The 22,491-nt window shown below is 46.8% G+C and overlaps 1 protein-coding gene across 2 annotated transcripts in view; it reads left to right on the top strand.

Annotated features, from left to right (window-relative positions):
* Positions 1-14,121: 14,121 nt before the first annotated feature.
* LOC137522816 (tRNA (32-2'-O)-methyltransferase regulator THADA-like) overlaps positions 14,122-22,491 on the top strand; it is a 79,265-nt gene continuing 70,895 nt past the window's right edge. For both annotated transcript variants that reach the window (XM_068242922.1, XM_068242929.1), the window contains exons 1-2: positions 14,122-14,253; positions 17,650-17,827. In XM_068242922.1, the coding sequence (XP_068099023.1) occupies positions 14,159-14,253; positions 17,650-17,827 (273 nt within the window). In that variant the 5' untranslated portion in view covers positions 14,122-14,158. The remainder of the gene's footprint in view (positions 14,254-17,649; positions 17,828-22,491) is intronic.

Raw genomic sequence — 22,491 nt, 5'->3', positions numbered from 1 at the left:
CTGCCTCTATATAGCAGAGAAGGATTACACAAAACAATTATCCCATCTCAGCTCTACACTCAAATACCTATACAATCAGAGAGAGCTGTCATATCAAGCTCAAACATAGAGCTGACTATGTAAGGTTCCTTCAAGGTATCACTCCATACAATCAATATTTATCTGTTGAAAAAACACAAACACATTCATTTTCTTTTTTTGTCTTTTCTGAAATATTAAAGCCTCTGTTCATGCACAAATGTTTTACATAGTCTTGTATAGACAGTAAGTGGCAGAGCTTGTTTTTGTGTATAAGCTCCTGGAATAGGTAATTGTCAAATTAATGATCTTATAGCAGCTGCTCAAGAGCCCCTTAACCAGCAACATCCTGCTGCCCCCTGTATCCAGATCTGTAGACTGCAGTGTTTTTTCAGAGAGTTCTATCTTCTCTGTTCTCGTATTCAGTATGACTAACGCACTCTGATTGAATCTGCCAGAAATCTATAGTGCAACAAGCAGCATTAAAATTGTGACAAAAATCTATCAAAATAACGATTGGACTGGATGGTAAATTTCGATTGGATGGGGCAGAGGAGCAGCTGTTGTACAACAGCCCATAGCATTGGACTATAACAAACAGTCAACACTGCTGTTTGATAGATTTTCAATACATTTCATGGTGCAATCTATTGAAAATCTGTGTGCAATGTATGGGGGGATTCTAACCCTCTCTGATCAGATTCAGATAAGAGAGGAATTGATGTATTTGCTACATTGGGTGGCAATCTAAATGCGTATGGCCACCTTAATGTGTTGCTTATGAGCTACACATTTCTGCTCACAGAACCAGATGTTTACTCCTTCATCTGACCGTCTTCAGTCACATGACCAAATTTTAAAGTGTGCATGAGGCAAACATTGGGTACAAAAATAAATACCTAAGTAGAGAAGAGGGAAGCCTCTGAATCCTACCCTAGTACCCCTTCGCCTAGCGCAGACCCTCCAAAGATTACCAACAAAGGCTTGTCGGTAGGAGCCTCGAGTATGGCTGCGCCTGTGCAGTAAGCTAGAGCCGATTGTGCCAGAAGAAGAGTGATGCCCGAGATGAACAGCAACGAAGGACCAGAGGACAGCGTGGGTAGCCTCTGGAGAATCCATAGGCTTCTCTCTCCTTTGGTAAGTATTTACTTGGATGCCTCAGGTTCTCTTTAAAGGGACTCAGGGACGAAAAGTATAATAAATGTATACATACCTGGGGCTTCCTCCAGCCCCATCAGCATGGATTGCTCCCACGCAGCCGTCCTCCGCTGCCTCTATCGCCGTCTTAATTGTGTCTATTTTGAAGCCAATCCTGATGTCATGTCCTCCCTTGCTCTCCTCTGCCTGACTGTGTTTGCATTGCTCGCCCTCATCCCAGTCTTCAGGCACTCCCACCCAGCTCTGCAATAGAAAGTGCATTGTCTCAGCATGAGAAACATTGGCCAATAAGAGAGCAACAGAGGTGTGGGAGAGGAAAACAGGAGGGAAAGAGGCTTCAGCCAAACAGGCTGCATTAGTTAAGTCTGAGGGGAAAGTAGAGAAGCAAAAAAGGACAACCCAGCATGCTTTGCAACTTCCTTTGTGCGGCAGATGTACCAAATAAGAGCCACGGAAACTGGGGAATGTCGTTTTATGGATAAGAAAACTAAAAGTGATTTTTAACTTTTGGATTGCCTGATTAGCATCCTTATTACTTGTTTACCAGATAAAAATAAAGAATTGATTTTTGATTTTATGCCCGACAGTTACACTTTAAGAAGCTGTATGACAAAGACAAGCCTGTGAATACTATCGTCTTCCACATCTGGCAGTCATAGCTGTGGGTGACCTTCAACATTAAAAGAGCATCCAAACCTTTTTGGGATGCAAGTCTAAAATGGGCTTGATTCACAAAAGGTGCTAACTCAGTTAGCACGCCTCAAAGCTTTGGGCGTGCTAACTAGGGTGCTAAGCAGTTAGCACGCCCAAAGCTTTTATTGATCGCGCGCAAAGTTTAGCGTACCAGGTGCGCCTAAACCGTTGCCCTGGGTGTGCCCGACACGTTGCACCAAGCTAACTTAGCGCACAAAACTTTACGTGTCCTAAAGGGCTTTAGGCGTGCTAAGGGGCTTTTAGGCATGCTAACTAAGTTAGCAACCTTTTGTGAATCAAGCCCAATGTGTCATAACTACTTCCTGTGGTAAGATCTAAATGTAACCACTGTTACCGTGAAGAACCCCTTTCATCATAGATGTGTAGAAAATTTATTCTTGTCCTTGGCCATGTAATTAGCCAAGCTTCTATATTTCCCTTGGATGTACAGTACTTATACATGTCATTCAGATCACCTTTTTTTCCAAGCTAAATAAGCCCAGTTTGTCCAACCTTTGTTGATAAGTGGGACCTTCTATCCCTGTAATAAATCTAGTTTCCTATCTTTGTACCTGTCTTAAAACATCAATATCCTTACTATAGTGTGGCGTACAAAACTGTATCCCATACTTTGGATGTGTCATACAGAAGGAGACATATGCTAGCATCTCATGATTTTAATTCCTGTTTAATGCTTCCCAGAAATGTATTTGCTTTTGCTGCTGCGTTTTGGCACTGAATGCTGTGGCTTAACGTATAATCAACTAGTATTCCCAAGTCCTTCTCAAAGTCTGATGTTCCCAGCTGTATGCATTTATTTTATATGGTACTCTTCCTTTGGCATGTACAAGGTGCATAGCCTTATGTATGACATTAAATTTCATCTGCCAGATGCCTGCCTATATGGTCATGCTGTAAAGATCCTGCAGTAATGCAGTATCTCACCAAACTGAGTAAACCACTCACATTTTGTAAATATTTGATTATATCTTTTCATGGGACAACACCGAATGTAAAGTAGTCAGTGTACAGCTTGTATAACAGTGTAAATTTGCTGTCCCATCAAAATAACACACAGCCATTAATGTTTAAACTGCTCACACCAAAAGTGATATACCCTTTAGTGGTCAAGGTTCTGCCCCAAGTATATCGTGTGTGCCCATCATTGTTTTTCAGCACTACCTTCACTGTCTTGAGCATGGAGTTCACTAGAGTTTCTCAGGTTGCCACTGGAATCCTCTCCCACTCCTCCATGATGAAGCTGGTGGATGGTAGAGACTTTGCACTGGTCCACCTTCTGTTTGAGGATCCCCCACAGATTCTCAATAGGGTTGAGATCTGGAGATATGCTTGGCCAGTCCAGCACCTTTACCTTCTTTAGCAAGGTAATGGCCATCTTGAAGGTGTGTTTGGGGTCGTTGGAAAACATGAGATAAGAAATTATAATGCTCATCAAAAGATACTCAGACGAATTCTTTCTTTCATGGCCAGGCGAGCTAATATGGAAAAAATGAGATACTTGTCTATGATGAGGGAAGCCACTGAGTTTTATAAGATGTTGAGTACTCCCTAAAGGAGTTATATCATCATCAGTACATCATTGTACTTGACTAATAACCACAGTAAATAAGGCCTTGTTCACACTATACGCTTTGCCTTGCGCATTTCAGCAACGCGTATGGTGTGCAGTAAGAACATCAGAAGTGCATAGAATGCTGGATGTGATATCACACTGCTACATGCATTTTTGGCAAAACACAACGCTGAACCATTCACTGTAGTAAATGGGATCAGCACCACAATGCAGACAGCGTGCATCTGCCTGCAATGCGTTCCAATTGCACGGCCATCTGCATTTTCTAGTGTGAACAAGGCCTTAAAATGTTTTGAAAAGAAAAAAATAGCAATGCACTGTTCTGCAGAAAGATCACAATATCTGCAGTGTAGTGCCTACCCTTAAAGGGAACCAGAGATGAACGTTTCACACAAAATAAACATATCAGTCGATAGCTTGTAAAGAATAAATGCTCTACCTGATAATTTCGCCGCTCTGGTGTGCCTTTTTTAGTGTTTTTTATCCATTATTGCTCCAGGAAAAATCAAATATGGGCGCCGGCTCATATCCCTTCTGCTTCCGTGTTATAAGTTGTTCTGGATGTAGGCTATATGAGACTAGGCTGCTGTCTAGGCTATATGAGAAAGGCTGCTGCAGCCTTTCATCTGTGTGCTTTCATTTTGGTATGATGTGCAGCAGTAGGAAGTGTCTCTCATAGGAATGAAACTGCAGTCATCATCATTTATTCAGAGGCACACATAGCACACAGATCATATTGCTCTGTTTCAGAGCTTCTCTCTCAGCAGCAGCAGCCCCTCCCATGTCATCACAGCTGTCAGTATGCAAAGCAGGAAATCTGAGCCAGGAGGTGGCAGGCTTGGGCTTGAAAAGACTCCACAGAAGAGTGACTCAGCTATAATGATTCCAGGTCAAACCTAGATTGAGCCAGTCAGGGATTCGTATCACAGCTGCTAATTAAGCAGATAAGAATAAAACTAAAAGCAGGGTAGGTGTTTACTGTCATGTTCCCACTGATAAATGTAATAAAATACATGATGGTGCTTCGTCTCTGGTTCTCTTTAAGGGCTTGATTCACAAAGCTCTTATCACGGTCGTGCTAGTGTTTTGTGTGCGTTATAACGCACGTAACGGTTTTTGTGTGCAATCGCAAATTTTCACATGAAAATAAAACCGCTACACGCGTTATAATGCGTGCAAATGCTAGCGCGGCCGTGATAAGAGTTATCACGGCTTTGTGCATCAAGCCCTAAGAGCGAGCTCTTTTAGTGACATACAGTACATGGCACATACTGCACAGTACACAACAAGCAACACTAAATCATGTTACTTTTGAAATATTCTTTTCAATCATTTCGATTAATGATGTGATTGTTTCCAGGTGTTTTAAACCATTTCTGGCCAAATGTGCAGCAAAAGTAGCAAAGCTCTGCATGAGTTAATCACACATAGGAAATCATAGGTGAGCACAGATCATGCTCACTTAGATTTCAGCTCAGGAAAATAGAACAAATGTCTCTTCCTTTGTATAAGGAATTAAGGGATTTAGAAGCAGATCTATCAAAAGGATTTGAGTTATCTCGGGGTAATAAAAAAGCCAGAAAGAGGGGGCAGGATTAAGTGGAGCTGTTTACTTTGATAAGATCATTGTAATATTCTAGCAAAACAAGAATGATGGGAAATCGTGTAATGTGTCAGAAATACGACAGACTCTGGCCATATTCAAACTTCTGAAAAAGAACCTTTAATACTTCCCATTACAATATTCTGAGACAGTTAACTCAAATAATGTCCTCATCAAGGCAAATACTCTGCTCCACAGAACTGCATATATTTTGCTTGATAACTGAATCCTCATGAGTGGAAATAATAGACTACCTAGTTGACCTGTCTGCTGGCTAAAGAGCTGGTTACTGGTCCATTTCCCTGGTACATTCAATCACTGTCATCAAATATACAAAGGAGCTATTGTCCCCACACAAACCTATGAATAAAACTTGGAATCAATTTAGTGTTTATCAAATAAAGGAGTGATCTGGTACAGTGCAAAATCTTCATGGTCTGGCAGGGGATAGACCGCTGACTAAAGTTGTAATTCATTGGGTGGTACTAGCTTTTTGATTTTATTATTAAGCATTTTTTTGTTGAAATCTAACTGCGACAGTATGGAACAAGGTTGTCACATTAGCACTCCTGCCTAATTGATTTTGGAATGGGAATGCTTTGCAGAGCTACCCTGTATCGAATCAGGTCCTTTAGGTGCCGCGATCGGCTGGTGTCTAATAGATGCCCGTGTTTCCACTATTGGGCCGATTAGGATTAGGTATTAGGTGGGGGGAGGAGGGAGGGTTAGGCACCTACAGCGGTGGTTAAGGTACCTGTACACTACGTCGGTTTCCCATTGATATATAGCAGATTCGATCACTGTGATCGAATCTGCTGTGAAATCGTTAACGCAAATGTTGATTGATCAACCGATTTCCATCCGAAATCAATCAATTCGATCTTTCCAGGCGGAAAATTTTGTTCAATCACCAGCAGGTCAGGGGCACGTTGTTAGCGGTGTTCGATTTGGCCACAACCGACGCAGCAATAATCTCACCTGTCCCAGTGGCGTGAGTCCCTGGGTCTGTGCTGTCCCTTTCTCCAGCTCACCTTCTTCTCCATCTCCTCTTCACTTCCTGTCACCCACAGTGACCTCTCCCTCCCCCAGCAGCCGCAGCGACCTCCCCTCAGCACCCACACTGACCTCTCCCTCCTCCAGCACCCACAGTGACCTTTCTCTCCCCCAGCAGCACCCCTCCTGTAATCAGAAGCACCCACAGGGACCTCCCCCCAGCAGGACCTACAATGACCTCTCTCATCATCAGTACCCACAGTGACCTCTACCAACATTCAGCACCCACATTGACTTTTCCCTACTCCAGGACCGACTGAGACCTCCCTTTTCCCCAGCACCCACACTGACCTCTACCTCCCCCGGCCACTGCAGTGATCTCTTCCTACCCTAGCAGCACTTCTCCAATCCACAGAAGTTCAGAAGCACTCATATTAAGCTCCCATCCCCCAGCACCCACATTACACTCAACCAGTAGCCCCTACTATAACAAGCACTCACATGTAATCATGCACCTGTTTTCAACAATGCACTCATCCAGTACCCCCTCCCCATGGCAAGCACACATGTCACTCTGTACCCTGGACTCTGTACCCTGGACTCTGTACTGGGACCTACCCAGACGGGGTCTTGAGCCCCAGGCAACGTCCTCTTGAGCTCCCCACACACGCACCAACTTCCATCTCCCATTGACTCTTACTCTGCACCTCATCTTGCAGTGTTGGGGTTTGAACCCATAACCTTGTGGTTACAAGACCTGCTCATTAGCCCTATAAGCCACACTGCTGTGCAAACTTCAGCATTACAAAATAAAGAAGACTCACAGCCTATAGATTGACTAGCTCTTCAAACTTTATCTACTTTGACATATTTTGATGGCACTAGTGGGCTCGATTTTCTAAAGCGTGATAACAGCTATCACAGCAGATTGCGCGCAAACCTTCCTTTATCACACAGAGTAATGCTTTGCGCACGCAAAGCACAGCGGGCGGCAGATCGTGTGATAACTGCTGTGATAGCAGTTATCACACTTTAGAGAATCAAGCCCAGTGTGTGATGGCTGGGGTGGCAGGGATGGAGGGGCGCACTTTGGTGTCTCAGCCTTGGGTGCTGGAGGACCTTGTCCCGCCTCTGCCCACTTTCCCGTGAGAAATCTTTTATTTTTCTCAAATGCATCATCAAGGGGGTCTGTATAGCTAATATTGTGGTGAAACCACTCCCATAATGTGATGTCAGGATCATGGTCCTGACAGTTTCCTGTCTGTAAACCTTATTGGGCTTGATTCACAAAGCGGTGCTAACTGTTAGCACGCCTGTGAAAACCCCCTTAGCACGTCTAAACGAGTTTTCGCGCATAAAACTTTACGCGCGCAAAACTTTATGCGCGTAAAACTTTACGCGCGCACTGCACAGAGCTCAGGGTGCTCCGCGCGAAGTGCCCATTAAAGCCTATGGGACTTAGCGCGCATAAGACTTTGCGCGCGTAAAACTTTGTGCGCGCAAAGTTAGCGCGCGATCTGGTTGAGAAATCAGGGTGCTAACTTACTTAGCACCCTGGTTAGCACGTCTAAAGACTTTAGACGTGCTAAGTAGGTTAGCACCGCTTTGTGAATCAAGCCCATTGCATTGTGTGAAAAAACAGCTGTTTACAGCTGTTTCCAACTGCCAAAAAAGCAAGCAGCATCTCCTTCCACTGATATCATCTGCCGGCAGTAAAAATGTCACCATGTGATAAATGTCAGAATGTAAATCAGGGAGAGGAAAGATTTTAAGCACTTTTTTTATTACATTATTTTCACTGGAGTTAAACTGAGTCTGAAGCCTCCGAAAAATACTCTTTTTTTATCCAGTCTTGTTAAGCATTAATGGGCTAGCTGAACCCACGGCAAAACTAGGCTTTATTCACCCCAAAATGCCCGGGGCAAATTGCGGGGCTCCTTCCTGTTGGAGGCAGAGCTTTGAACTACAGCTCTGTCTCCATTCGCGTCTATCTCCCGCGGATCTCTGCCTCCTCCCACCCCTCTCAGTCTTCTTTCACTGAGATGGGCGGGAGGAGGTGGAGATCCGTGGGAGATTGACGCAAAGCATTGATAACTGTTATGACGGCTGTGAAAAAGTGCTTTGCAAAAATTCGCCTTCGCGCATTAACACGAATTTTCGCGCATTAATGGTCCCGTTCGTTTGATAACACAAATTTATTGCACAAACGCGGAACGTTAACGCTTTCGTTGGCTCCTGATCCTGCCTATCAATGTAAGCCAATGGGAGCGGCTTACGTTGATAGACAGGCTCCTGACCCGCTCACAGGGCTCTGTCGTCATAGAGACAGGAAAAGCCAGTGAGCTGCGGCGAGAGACGGTGGGGAATAAGCAGCGAGATCAGCGGGAGCGACGGAAATGGCGGATGCGCACAGTGGCGGCTGATTAAAATCTACGCCCTGCCAGCCAGGTAACCACCAAAACAGGGCGTAGATTTCAATCAACTCGGTACTAAAGTAGTAAAAGAGAATCTGAAGTGAATTAAAAAAGACTAACAAAACAGATACTTATGTAAGGAGAGGGAAGGCTCTGGGTTCTAATGAGCCTTCCTGTTTCTTTCATGGTCCCCACTTTCCAGTGCTGGCTCCCTGTTTAAATGCCCCCGAAGACGTGCAGCTCCATAAGGCGAGTGCAAAAGAGAGCATGCTCGTGCATGCGCAGTATGGAGTGGCCCTTTTTGGGAGCACATGTGGCCATTTTTTTCCCTATCCCATTAAATATCATCAGGTTCTTACACAACTGTCCTGGTGGGAGGCGGAGCTACCTGCGGTAGTGGGTGGGGCTTACCACGGCCGGAGCTTATATTGTGTGACCAAAGGGGCCTTTTTTATTCAAATAAAAAAGGGGGTGTATGCAGGGCCGGATTTAGGCCAAGGCCACCTAGGTCATGGCCTAGGGCACCACAGGAGCAAGGGCACTAAGGCAGGGATGCTCATCCGGATTCCCGGTAACCCAGATATCCAAACTTTTTTACGCGTTACGGATTGGATTCGGATTCTTTTAAAAATCCGGATACCTTTCTGCGGATATTTGGACACATGACACAGATATTGCAGATTTCTGGATCCGAATCCGGATATCCCTCCTCCTCCTCCCTGTTCATGTATCTTGCTAAATGATTTTATGAGGATGTATGTATGTCTTTTGGAGGGAGGAAGTAAGTCTGCTTCAAGAAGTTTAACACCATTTTTATCTACAACGAAGCATTCGCTGTGTGGCAGTGTAGTGGTGAGCATAGCTGCCTTCCAAGCAGTTGACCTGGGTTCGATTCCTGGCCGATGTTTGTGAGCTTGCTTTTGACATCCTACAAATCCCTGGAAGACAAGATTCATGAGGAGGAGGAGGATTAGGTGGAGGGAGGTGTTTTTCACCTTCCAAAACGTTTTGGAAGCATTTTAAAGGGCACTTCCGGTTTTCTATCCAGATATCCGAATAGGTCAGATATCCGCGGATAAAGGTCAGATTTGGATATCCGAATCGGATCCGGATATCTGGATAGTACTATCCGAGCACCCCTGCACCAAGGCAGCAGGCTAAATTGGTGCAGCATTTGGTGCAGCTTGCAAATGCTGCAATGCAGGGAGATCAGGACAGTGCCTGACCACAGTACTCTGCTGCTAGCCACCTGTGCAGCAGCCACCTTGCTCTCTGTGCCTTTTGCATTGTGTCCGGTGGCTATGGACTTGGGCAACATTGGAGATGGAAAAGAAGAGGAAGCTTCTGGACTGGAGACGAGCGGAGAAATGAGTGACACTGATGGCTGCTGCAGTGTGAAGGCGAGCTGACTACCTATACTGAAAGAGGGAGGGGGGGGGGATTAATGGAGTCAGTTGCGTAGCTAAGGAGCTATGGGCCCTGGTGCGAGTTTTACATGGGGCTCCCCCGAGCATATAACAATTCATACGATGCACCAAAACCTGCCAAGGACAACACAGTGTCAGAGGTGCAAGAAGGGGGTGGGGACAGGGGTGCCTCAAGTCATTTTGTCACTCCAGGCGAGAAAACCTGTGGCGCCCCCCTCCCCCCCCAAGCCCCTCCCCACCAGGAAAATAATCATAATGCAGCATCGTTTCACCAGAAAATAATCATAATGCGGCAGTGTTTCATCAGAAAATAGTAATTATCGTAATTCAGAATCGTAATTCACCAGAAAATAATCGTAATGTGGCAGTGTTTCACCAGAAAATACACTTATTGCAGCAGCATTTCACCAGAAATTAATCATAGGGCAGCAGCGTTTCACCAGAAAATAATCGTAATGGGGCAGCGTTGTCAGAAAATAATCGTAATGTGGAAGCGTTTCACCATAAAATACACGTAATCCGAGCAGAGGGAAAGAGTAGAGAGGGAGAGGCAGCATAAGATGTAAGAGGGGGGTAGAGGAACAAAGAGGGGGAGGGATAGACAGCATAAGATGGAAGAGGGTGCAGAGAAACAGAGGGGAGAGGGAGAGACAGCATAAGATGGAAGAGAGTGCAGAGGAACAGAGAGGGGTAGAGACAGCATAAGATGGAAGAGGGGGCAGAGGAACAGAGAGGGGAGAGGGAGAGACAGCACAGCACTAAAGCACAGGTTTACAGCTTTACCAGCCTACAGCCTAACCAGCTTTCAAAAAATGTTTTTGTATCAAAAGAGCAGGGCACATTCTAGCAGTTATAACAGTACTGGGAGTATGCACACAGGACAGGAAGTGTTCTTAGCAGCCTGCCTGAATGCCTTCTCTTCTGCCTGTGCATGCAGCTTATTATCTCTGGAGTAGTGATGGGTCGTTCGCGAACGCTGCGAACGACAAGAGCTGGTTCTCAGTTTTGAAAGAGCCGATGCCTCAGCCGCCCCACAGAGCTCTGCTTTGCTCTGCAATAAAGGGCGCTGAGGCATGTTGGGAGATGTAGTCCTCCTCTTGCAGCTTGTAGGAGTGTATGGGGCGGAGCAGAGCAGTAGAAGGAGGGATTGCCCCAGTCAGAGAAGCAGTCTGGAATTGGCATGGAAACGGGGGCGGGGCTTTTACTCCGATTCTGAGTGGTGTTTAGTGATATTTAATGAAGAGCCGATTCAGAGCCGTAAGAGCCGGCTCTTTAATGGGAGCCGATTCAGAAGAGCCGATTCTCTAAAAAGAGCCGGAATTCCCATCACTACTCTGGAGCAGAAACTTCCCTTCTCCCGAGCTGTGTTGCTGTCTAGTGCGAGGGCGGGGCTCCAACACGGACACATCACATTCTTCTCTCTGTGACTGCATCTGTCCCCTGGCTGTCTCACTCCAGTGTCTGGCCAGGGGACAGATGCAGTCACAGTGACACAGCCAGTGACACAGGTAGGGGGTCAGACTGTCGGGGCATAAGCTGGCTGGCCGCTGCCTCCTGGCAGTGGGGCGGAGTTAAAGGCTGGGCCACACGATGTAAACACTTTACCTGTGTGGCTACTGAGAAGAAAGGGGCACGGCTTTAAAGAAGGAGCCAGGCAGAGAAGAGCAGTATTGATTGCCCTATTGGCTGGAGAGAAGTGGAGGTGGAGGCACTGCTGAGCACATGGTAGCGTGCCGAGCACCGGGGACTGAGTCGGGAGGTAATATAATATAAAAAAAACCAAAAACATGGTCACGGTAGCAGAGGCGGGGGAATGCGCCTCACCACCTCATGGCGCCTCACTACCTCATGGCGCCCCAGGCAACCGCCTATACTTGCCTGGTGGGTGAGACGCCCCTGGGTGGGGAACAGCTTGCTAATGATTATAAACATTCAAAGCATTAATAAAATTGATTATTACAAGCACAGGACCAATAAAGAGCTAATACTGCGGATAAGGGCAGGCCCTATGGGGCCCCTCTGGTCCAAGGGCCCTGGTGCGGTCACAACCTCTGCAACCCCTATTGCTACGCCACTGAATGGAGTCATCTGGCTACCTATACTGGAGGGGAAGGGAGGAAGGGTTAACTGGCTACCTATACTGGAAGGGTCATCAGGATACCTAAACAAAGGAAGGAGGGGAGGGGTCATCTGGCTATACTGGAGAGAAGGGGGAGGGCGTCATCAGGCTACCTATACTAGAGGGAAGGGGGAGGCGTCATCTCGCTACCGATACTGAAGGGGGCGGCTGGTGACAGTGGCCTTGGGCGGTAAACAGTACAAATCTGTCCCTGTGTGTTTGGCGGCCCAGATCCCCACCCCCTTAGCACATGCCCACTGTCAAAACGGGGGTGATAACCCTAAACACCATATACCAGAATCCCTATGGCTGTGTAGAAGTCCTGCACTGTACTGTTATGATGTTGAGATTCATATGTCTGAAAAGAACAAGAAAATGTTCTGCTTAGAGACACTTCCTGATAGAAATATAAGACATCCCCTGAAAATAAGCCCTAGCCAATATTTTGGAACAAAAATTTATATAACACACAGGGCTTGATTCACTAAAGCGTGATCACTGCTATTACAGCAGTTATCACCTGATAACTGCTATCACAGCAGTTATCATATGAACTGACGCTTGCAAACGTTTTCACGTGAAAAGCATCACTTCACATGATGGGCTTCATTCACTAAACCATGATAGGACAATTATCAAAAGTTATCAAAGTTATCACGTTACCAAAGTTATCACACATTGGGCTTGATTCACTAAACCGTGATAACTCATATCACGGCCGTGCGCGTTTTCGCATTTTCGCGCGCAATCGTGAATTCTTGCCCAAGATTGTGCAAGAAAATTCGCAATTGCGCGCAAAAATTTACGATGTGCTACTCTAATAAGGGGCTTGTTTCACAAAGCCGTGATAACTCTTATTACGGTTGCGCTAGCGTTATAGCGCGCGTAAATTTTATGCGTGCAATCTTGCGTGCAAAATCGTAGCCGTTTACGCACTAAAATGGCCACAATTTCACGCAAAAAGTTACGCGTGTTATAGCGCATGCAAAACGCTAGCGCGACCATGATAAGAGTTATCATGGCTTTGTGAATCAAGCCCAAGGTGTGTTAACTTTCATAACGTGTGATAACTTTGATAAGGGGCTTGATTCACTAAAGCGTGAAAACTGCTATCACAGCAGTTATCACACGAACTGGCGCTCGCAAACGTTTTCACGTGAAAAGCATCATTTCACATAATGAGCTTGATTCACTAAACCATGATAGGACAAATATCACACCCGATCAAAGATATCACACGTTACCAAAGTTATCACACATTATCAAAAGTTATCAGGGGCGTAGCAATCGGGGGTGCAGAGGTAGCGACCGCATCGGGGCCCTTGGGCCAGAGGGGCCCCGAAGGGTTCACCCTCTATCACAGTATTGGCTCTCTATTGGTTCTGTGCTGGTAAGAAATCACTTCTATAGATGCTTTGAATAGTAGTAATCCTTAACACACTGTTCCACATCCCCTTCTTGCACCTCTGACACTGGGGTTGTACTTGGCAGGTTTTGGTGCGCCGTATCATTTGTTATGTATAGAGTGCTTGGGGGGGCCCCATGAAAAACTTGCATCGGGGCCCACAGCTCTTTAGCTACGCCACTGAAAGTTATCACACGTTATCAAAGTTATCACGTTATCAAAGTTATCACACGTTGGGCTTGAGTCACTAAACTGTGATAACTCATATTACGGCCGCGCGCACATTTTTGCCCACCATTACTTTAGAAAATTAGCAATCACGCAAAAACGCGCATGAAACCGCTAGTGCGGCTGTGAAATGAGTTATCACGGTTTAGTGAATCAAGCCCGATAAACGAACGTTTGCGTGCGATCACGTGCGTGTTTCACGTGAACAGCGCACATGATCACGCGATAAGTATAACCTTCGTTTATCACACAAACTAATGCTGTTCACGTGTACAATTTTCGCGAGCGGCAGAGCGCATGATAACTGCTGTGACAGCAGTTATCACGCTTTAGTGAATCAAGCCCACTGTCTTATTTTCGGGGAAACAGGTACTGAATTCGGATAATTGCACTCCTCCAATCAGCAGGTGGCGCTGTGCTCTGTGTATGGCAAGCTGCTGTGTTATGGAATGACGTTGTTGGTGACGACAAGTGATGGCAGCCTTGTAGGTGGCATGTGAGGTGCAATGCAGTTGGATGCCAGTCAGTGTGGTCGCTCCTACCAGGATCTCGGGACAAGCACGGTCAACTCAGTGACACAGAAGCTCAAGCAATATGCAGCGTAAGTTCTATAGTCCATTCGTTTTACAGCATACACTATCTGCTGCTACTGTCTGCTCTGCAGTACTAATGTGTGACTGCCAGGGCAGTGTTACATCCCTGACTGTGTCTGTATAATGAATTATTAATGAATACAGTTAATTATACATTGCACGTCGCTCTTTTAGACGTGCATGCATTGAAAGGAATTGCAGCTTTGTCAGGCTTTCTTGTAAAAAAAAAATAATGCAAATAAATATTAAAGCAATTTTTATCACAATAATAAGAGGTTTTTTTTTTTCACAGTAAAAACTGCTTTATTTTCCAGAATCTGCTTACTCTAGACAGCAGGGGCGTCGCTAGCCCTGTTTTAGGGGGGCACGTGCCCCCAATCTGTCCTGGGGTGCCACGGATCTCCGCCCGGCCGCCCCCTCTGTCAAGACTCAGCGGCTCCCTCCAGCCGCCGCGTCACTGACAGTCTCAGACCTCAGGATCAGGCGGTGAGCCGGCGACCAATCGTGCGGGCGCTAGGACCCAGCGCCCGCACTGATATGCGGAAGTGACATCACTTCCGCATATCGAGTGGGTGCGTCCAGCGCCCGCTCGTACATCTGGTCGGGTCGCCGCTGATCCTGAGGTCTGCTGAGAGGTAGGGGGGGAGCGGCGGCTAGAGGGGGGGCCTCCCTGTCACTCACTCACTCACTCACTCACTCACTCCCTAAAGGGGCTCCCTGTCACTCACTCACTGCCTAAAGGGGCTCCCTGTCACTCACTCCCTAAAGGGGCTCCCCTGGCACTCACTCACTCCCTAAAGGGGCTCCCTGGCACTCACTCACTCCCTAAAGGGGCTCCCTGGCACGCACTCACTCCCTAAAGGGGCTCCCTGGCACTCACTCACTCCCTAAAGGGGCTCCCTGTCACTCACTCACTCCCTAAAGGGGCTCCCTGGCACGCACCCACTCCCTAAAGGGGCTCCCTGGCACGCACCCACTCCCTAAAGGGGCTCCCTGGCACGCACTCACTCCCTAAAGGGGCTCCCTGGCACGCACTCACTCCCTAAAGGGGCTCCCTGTCACTCACTCACTCCCTAAAGGGGCTCCCTGTCACTCACTCCCTAAAGGGGCTCCCTGGCACTCACTCACTCCCTAAAGGGGCTCCCTGTCACTCACTCACTTCCTAAAGGGGCTCCCTGTCACTCACTCACTCCCTAAAGGGGCTCCCTGTCACGCACTCACTCCCTAAAGGGGCTCCCTGGCACGCACTCACTCCCTAAAGGGGCTCCCTGGCACGCACTCACTCCCTAAAGGGGCTCCCTGGCACGCACTCACTCCCTAAAGGGGCTCCCTGGCACGCACTCACTCCCTAAAGGGGCTCCCGGGCACGCACTCACTCCCTAAAGGGGCTCCCTGGCACGCACTCACTCCCTAAAGGGGCTCCCTGGCACGCACTCACTCCCTAAAGGGCCTCCCTGTCACTCACTCCCTAAAGGGGCTCCCTGGCACGCACTCACTTCCTAAAGGGCCTCCCTGTCACTCACTCACTCCCTAAAGGGGCTCCCTGTCACTCACTCACTGCCTAAAGGGGCTCCCTGTCACTCATTCACTTCCTAAAGGGGCTCCCTGTCACTCACTCACTCCCTAAAGGGCCTCCCTGTCACTCACTCCCTAAAGGGGCTCCCTGGCACTCACTCACTCCCTAAAGGGGCTCCCTGGCACTCACTCACTGCCTAAAGGGGCTCCCTGGCACTCACTCACTGCCTAAAGGGGCTCCCTGGCACTCACTAACTGCCTAAAGGGGCTTCCTGTCACTCACTCACTGCCTAAAGGGGCTCCCTGGCACTCACTCACTACCTAAAGGTGCTCCCTGTCACTCACTATCGGGGTCCCTGTCACTCACTACCTAACTGGAGGCACCTGTCACTCACTAGCTAACCTGGGGGTCCCTGTCACTCACTACCTAACTTGGGGGGCTACCATATTAAGGGGGCATTCTGCCTATTTATGTGAAATGCTGTCTATTTATGTGCCTCATGACTGCTGAATGTGTCTTGTTGGGAGCCTTATGATTTGTTGGGGGCCTCATGAATGCTGAATTTGTCTTGTTGGGGGCCTCATGATTTGTTGGGGGCCTCATGATTGCTGAATTTGTCTTGTTGGGGGCCTCATGATTTGTTGGGGGCCTCATGATTGCTGAATTTGTCTTGTTGGGGGCCTCATGATTTGTTGGAGGCCTCATGATTGCTGAATTTGTCTTGTTGGGGGCCTCATGATTTGTTGGGGGCCTCATGATTGCTGAATATGTCTTGTTGGGGGTCACATGATTGCTAACTGCGAGACTATGGGAAAAGCTGAATCCTTATCATATGAGACAATAGCATTAAACCTACTTTTTTAGCGTTTTAAAATAGAAAATAAAACTGGGAGGTTCTAAAAAATTGAATACATTTTTCAGGAGTAGGATGGATGAAATTGTTTATCTTCACAGTTTATTTTCAACTTGGATTTTCCATAATGTTCATGTATGAGTTAAAACGTTTGTACAGTATTTAGTTTAAATTGCTGTTGCCACTTTGCGATAGATAAGTGACTTTTGGGTTGCAGTTTGGGCACTCGGCCTCCAAAAGGTTTGCCACCACTGTCCTAATCTGATGTCCCACCATTGCTAGGTTCATGTAAATTTGTCTCCACCCGTTACCACACCTATATTCTGGTCCATGGCCCACCCATTTTTTGGTGCGGCGCGATAAGCACGCCGCACAACGTGATCGTCATATTTTTGGCACGCTAGCTGCAGTGTGCTGCATTCTGCTGCCTACAGTATGTACAGTATACGCTGTTCTCTAGTGCTTGCACTGTGTGCTGATTTACCTCCAGTGTGTACAGTGTAAGGTGTTACTCTGTGCCTTTATTGATTGTAAACCAGCTGTATTGTATGCTGATCCCTGCTACTTTCAGTATGTACAGTATTAGCTGTAAAGCCTGGTACACACATACAATTTTGATTAGCCAATTTTAGCTCTGTTCATAAAATTCATTGTCTGTTGGCCCACTTACTGCACGGGGGTGGGAAAATTGGGGGTCAGTGATTGACCAATCAAAATTGTATGTGCGTATACATCTTTGATCTATGCCTATACTGATTGTAAATGATCGAAATAAAGGACAGGGGGCTCCGTCCAATATTTCGATGGGCAGGCCCGTTATCCGTAGCTTACACCGCTGCTAAGTTCATGTACATTTGGCCCCACCCATGGCCACGCCCACTCACCTCATGGCCACGCCCATTTTTGCCGCTGCGCGCGCCGCATGTACCTCCCCGCCTGGTGCCCATAGGTGCCACTGATCTCCAAGGACCCTAGAAACGCCCCTGCTAGACAGTAATATGTAATTAACTTTTTTTTTTTTTTTTTGAACTACAGAGCATCTGCCAAACGTTGTAAAGAAAAGTATCTGGATGAAGCAAGCCATGCCCTGGGAGAAGCAGAGCAGGCTTTGGGAAACCTCACTGATGAAGAATTCTGTCCACTGCTTTGTTGTATCCTAACTTGTCAGATGAATTCTTGCAACAGCTCCAGTTTATTCTTGAGGCTGGAGAAGGTAAACATGACCTCATCACTTAAAGAGTAACTGTTAGCCCCCAAAGTGAAATTTAAATCTGTACAGCAATGTTTTATTTAGTATTAAAGTGATCAAAAAAGCCAATGCGTTCTGCAAAAATCAGTATAATTTTGCTACTATGTAGCCTTTTGCCCACGCTAACGACGCAAAGCCGCATATCAGATACTGATGACATGCCTATGTTTGCCCTCTCCCCCTCTCCCCCCTCTCCCCCCCAGGACCAGGTGCCGATCTATTTGCACCACAAACAGCTGACCGCTCTGACACGGAGACAGAGCGGCAGCACTTCCAGCCGGAGCACCGCAGAGCAGCCGCCGCCGTGCATCTCTCACATGTGATTCTCTCACATGTGACTCGGCGGTGGCTGCTCTGCGGTGCTCCGGCTGGAAGTGCTGCCGCTCTGTCTCCATGTCAGAGCGGTCAGCTGTTTGTGGTGCAAATAGATCGGCACCTGGTCCTGGGGGGGAGAGGGGGAGAGGGCAAACATAGGCATGTCATCAGTATCTGATATGCGGCTTTGCGTCGTTAGCGTGGGCAAAAGGCTACATAGTAGCAAAATTATACTGATTTTTGCAGAACGCATTGGCTTTTTTGATCACTTTAATACTAAATAAAACATTGCTGTACAGATTTAAATTTCACTTTGGGGGCTAACAGTTACTCTTTAAATCATTATTGTTTATAATGATTCAAGTACAGCTTTAGCAGTGGAGGTATTAATGCGATCAGTAAAATTTAAACGGACCCTAAACACTTTTTAAAAATGAAAAATTGACTTACCAGGGGCTTCCTCCAGCCCACCGCAGGCCGCAAGATCTCCCAACATCCTCCTGGCTCCTCTCCCGGTCCTGGCTGGCTGCTCCATTGTCAGACGACTTTTCCCCGAAGCATGCGCAGGACTCTCACACCGGCCGGCTACACGTCATTGCACAGGCCAGCGATTCCCGCTAATTGAAGAAGCGGGAAGCAGGCCTGACAACTTCGGGCCAAAGTCGTCTGATAACGGAGTCGGGACTAGGAGAGGAGCCAGGAGGACGCCGGGGGACCTTGCAACCTTATATTTCATTTTTATTAAGTGCTCAGGGTCCCTTTAAAGCAGTCATTACCACCCTAGCGTTAACATAAAAAAGACCAGGTCTGCAGCTTGTTTCGAGTTTCTCTGCATAGCTTACACAGTAGACTTTATAGGGAAAGTAAAATATTTACATTTGTCACCGGAAAGTAGATCCTCTCTAGTTGCCCCTTTTTTTAGGCTCATACAATATGTATTTTGATTTTCAGTGTGTGTTAATGCCCCTGGGCTGAAGAAGAACTTGTGTAAAGTTAATAACTGTTACTTCATAGCTGACTAAGCCAGCACCTATTCAGTAAGGAGATCTTGGGAGAGATTCCCTAACACTGTTACTGCCCACTGAGTGCGCTCTAGTGGCTGCCTCGCAAGTGCTTTGAGTCTGACAGGAGAAAAGCGCTATAGAAATACTGGAATTATTAATAATTCATTTTTCATTACCCCTCTGTATCTGATTGACCCCATGCAAAGTTATGGCTCAGCCCAGGTAATTTCTGCCTCCTCCAGAGCAACTAGCTGCTAACTAACTAGCTCTAAAGTCAGGGTCTGTGATCATCTCTGATAGCTATGCAAGAAATCTTGATAAGCACAGTCTTGATATAAACTATGTAATAAAAGGAACACCCTTCTGAACCAGGAGTGTAACTATAAATCATGGGGCTCCCCAGAAAAAAACTTTGATGGGGACCCTCAATGTTTACACCCTTTCACTTGCCAACCCCTTGTGACCCTAACAACCTGAGGGCCCACCTTGTAAGGGTCATAAAACAAGTGTGGCCATCATGATTTTCACACCCATAACAAGTGTAGCCAAAAACACACCTGATCTGAAGGATGGGCCCCTTTATCAGAGGGAGTGATGTAGTAGCTGGGGCCCCTTAAAGCTCTGGGTCCCCCTGTAGTTGCAGGGGCTGCTGCAATCTAGTTACACCCCTGCCCTGAACTGTAAGTCTAAATTACGAATTTTGCCACCACAATCTTTATTTGTATTGTTTTCAATAGGCATAAAACCAGAGATAAAGAAGTCTGGGCACCACTCAGCAGGTAATGCTTCAATCACACCTTGAATACAGTGGAGGCCTAAAAGCCGTTTCACAGGAAAACCTGCTTCTTCAGAGGCAACAAATCATATTTGTTGTCTCTGAAGAAGCAGGTTTTCCTGTGAAACGGCTGTTAGGCCTCCACTGTACCTTTTGTCTGGAACTCTTGGGGATGTATTAACCTCTTGAGGACTGCTGTGTTAAACCCCCGTAAAGACCAGGCACATTTTCATTAAATTGGCCACTGCAGCTTTAAGGCCAAGTTGCAGGACCGCAAAACACAGCACACAAGTGATTCCTCCCCCCTTTTCTCCCCAACAACAGAGCTCTCTGTTGGTGGGGTCTGATCGCCCCCCCCCCCCCAGTGTTTGTTTGTTTATTTGTGTTTGTTTTGTTGTGGTTTTTTTGAATAAAAACTGTTTTTTTTTTCCCCTGTTGTATACCCCCCTCCCTCCCCCCGCCGGCCAATCCCTGTGATCAGCTGTCATAGGCTTCAGCCTATGACAGCCGATCACCTCCGTGGCTCAGTAGGTGACAGCCGTGTCACACGGCTATCCCCAATACAGCGCTGCTGCTGATCGCAGCGCTGTACGGGTAATTAGACGTCGATTACGCCGTCTAACAGTTCCCCGAGCGGCTATTGCCGCTCGGAGACTGAAGAGGGGGCGGAGCTCCGCCCTCCGAGAACAAGATGCGCGCGCAGCGTGCGCCCGATCTCATTCAAAAACAGAGCCCCAGGACTTTACGCCAATTGGCGTTAGGTGGTCCTGGGGCTGCTGCTGCGGCCACGCCCATCGGCGTGACGCGGTTGGCAAAAGGTTAAAGGTGAGATTGAAGCATTACCTGCTGAGTGGTGCCCAGACTTCTTTAGCTCTGGTTTTACGCATCATCATCTGGTGAGCCTGGAGGCACACTATTTAACACACCTGCTACCCCCTTGGTCTGCCTATCAGTGCATCTAGTGCCAACCATCAACTTACTCCTTTCTACTTGTGTTTTCAATAGGCGCAGCCACTCTGGAGAGAAGAGGGACGCACTTGACTTGTGTGTCTCTGTTTCCAGCATCACAGAAAGTGTAGATGTTTGTGTCTTCTGAATTTTATTATGTGCACCATTTCAGAGACACGTGTCAGGCAATTTGTGGGCTCTGCATGTAGAGCTACATGCTATTGTTCATGTTATATGAAACCAGAAGAAGTTTGTGAAAGAATAAACGTGATGCATTTTTTAACTCCCTTGGCAGTATGATTTTTTATGGATTTTAGGATCTAAAAGCGGTACAGTTTTTTTGCACCCTTTCAGACCCTAAAACCTGGAAAAAATCATGCTGCCAGGGAGATCTGCAGCAGCTCAGCACTCACTCCCCTCCCTGGGATCCAGCGCTGCAGTTTTCCCTCCATCCTCCGGGTGGCGCTGTAACCCTATAATGAGATTGCCGGCTGTTGTCATGACGACAGATGGCGATCTCACCAGGGGGAAGCAGAGCCTTGGAGGAGAGGAAGAAGAATGGCATCCCACGTCGGGATCCTCCGGGAGGTGAGTGATAAACGCCCGCTGTGCACATCACTCTGCATAGACCTCTGGCGGCTACCACAAGTTCAGCTCGGGGTTAGTGAATCAAGCCCTCCTGTCTGAATGGGGTACAGCTGTCCAGTTGGTCTCCAGGCTGTAATTCAGCTGTATGATGGTCACAATACACTACAGACTTCTGTACTCTGCCCTATCCTACTAACAAACTGGACAAGAAGCATGCTATCTATTACCATAGTCTATCAGCCACTTTATTGATCCCTGTCAAATAGGAAGGCTTCAAAATAAGAACTTTAACCTAGGATTTAACTTCATCTCAATCAGTTTTTGATATCCCCTTTCCCTCTAGAAATCTTTGTTTCTCAAATAGATCATCAGGGACATCTGTATGTCACATGTTATCATACATGTCTGTGAAGCTCATTGCATTGTGGGAAATAACAACTTTTTACAACTGCCAAGTAAGCAGTATCTCCCTCTGTGCATAGAACTCTCAGTAACAAACATTCTGCACAGATCACCTGGCAGAACTAAAGATGTCACCATCCGTGATGCATTTCAGAATTTAAATCAGAAAGCAGAAAGATTTTACATTGGGCAAACACTGACTAAATAATCTATAAATGAATATTGTAAAGCCTAAGCAGTTTTATTCATTGTTATTTTCACTACAGTTCCTCTTTAAGGGTGCATACACACATCAGACCATAGTCTTTGGAAAATGAAAGATCACAGACCAATTTTACTCCCTTCCATGTAGTAGGAGAGGCATACCTACACAGTCTATTCTATCGAGCTTAGCTCCCCATCAGATAGAAATCTTGGCAATATGCTGCACACAAAGATGCTGTACACATTCAACAAATCAGTATCTGCAAAAGATCAGTTCCTGCAAAAGATCCGTTCCTGCAAAATGCATTCATAGTCTATGAGATTTGCAGATCCTCATACACACCTTGTTTAAAGCCCCAGCTACACGATACGATCCTTTGTACGATTCGATT

The sequence above is a fragment of the Hyperolius riggenbachi genome, chromosome 1 (genome assembly GCF_040937935.1).
Source record: "Hyperolius riggenbachi isolate aHypRig1 chromosome 1, aHypRig1.pri, whole genome shotgun sequence".
Lineage (NCBI taxonomy): Eukaryota > Metazoa > Chordata > Amphibia > Anura > Hyperoliidae > Hyperolius > Hyperolius riggenbachi.
This window is presented reverse-complemented; position numbering and strand designations above follow the sequence as displayed.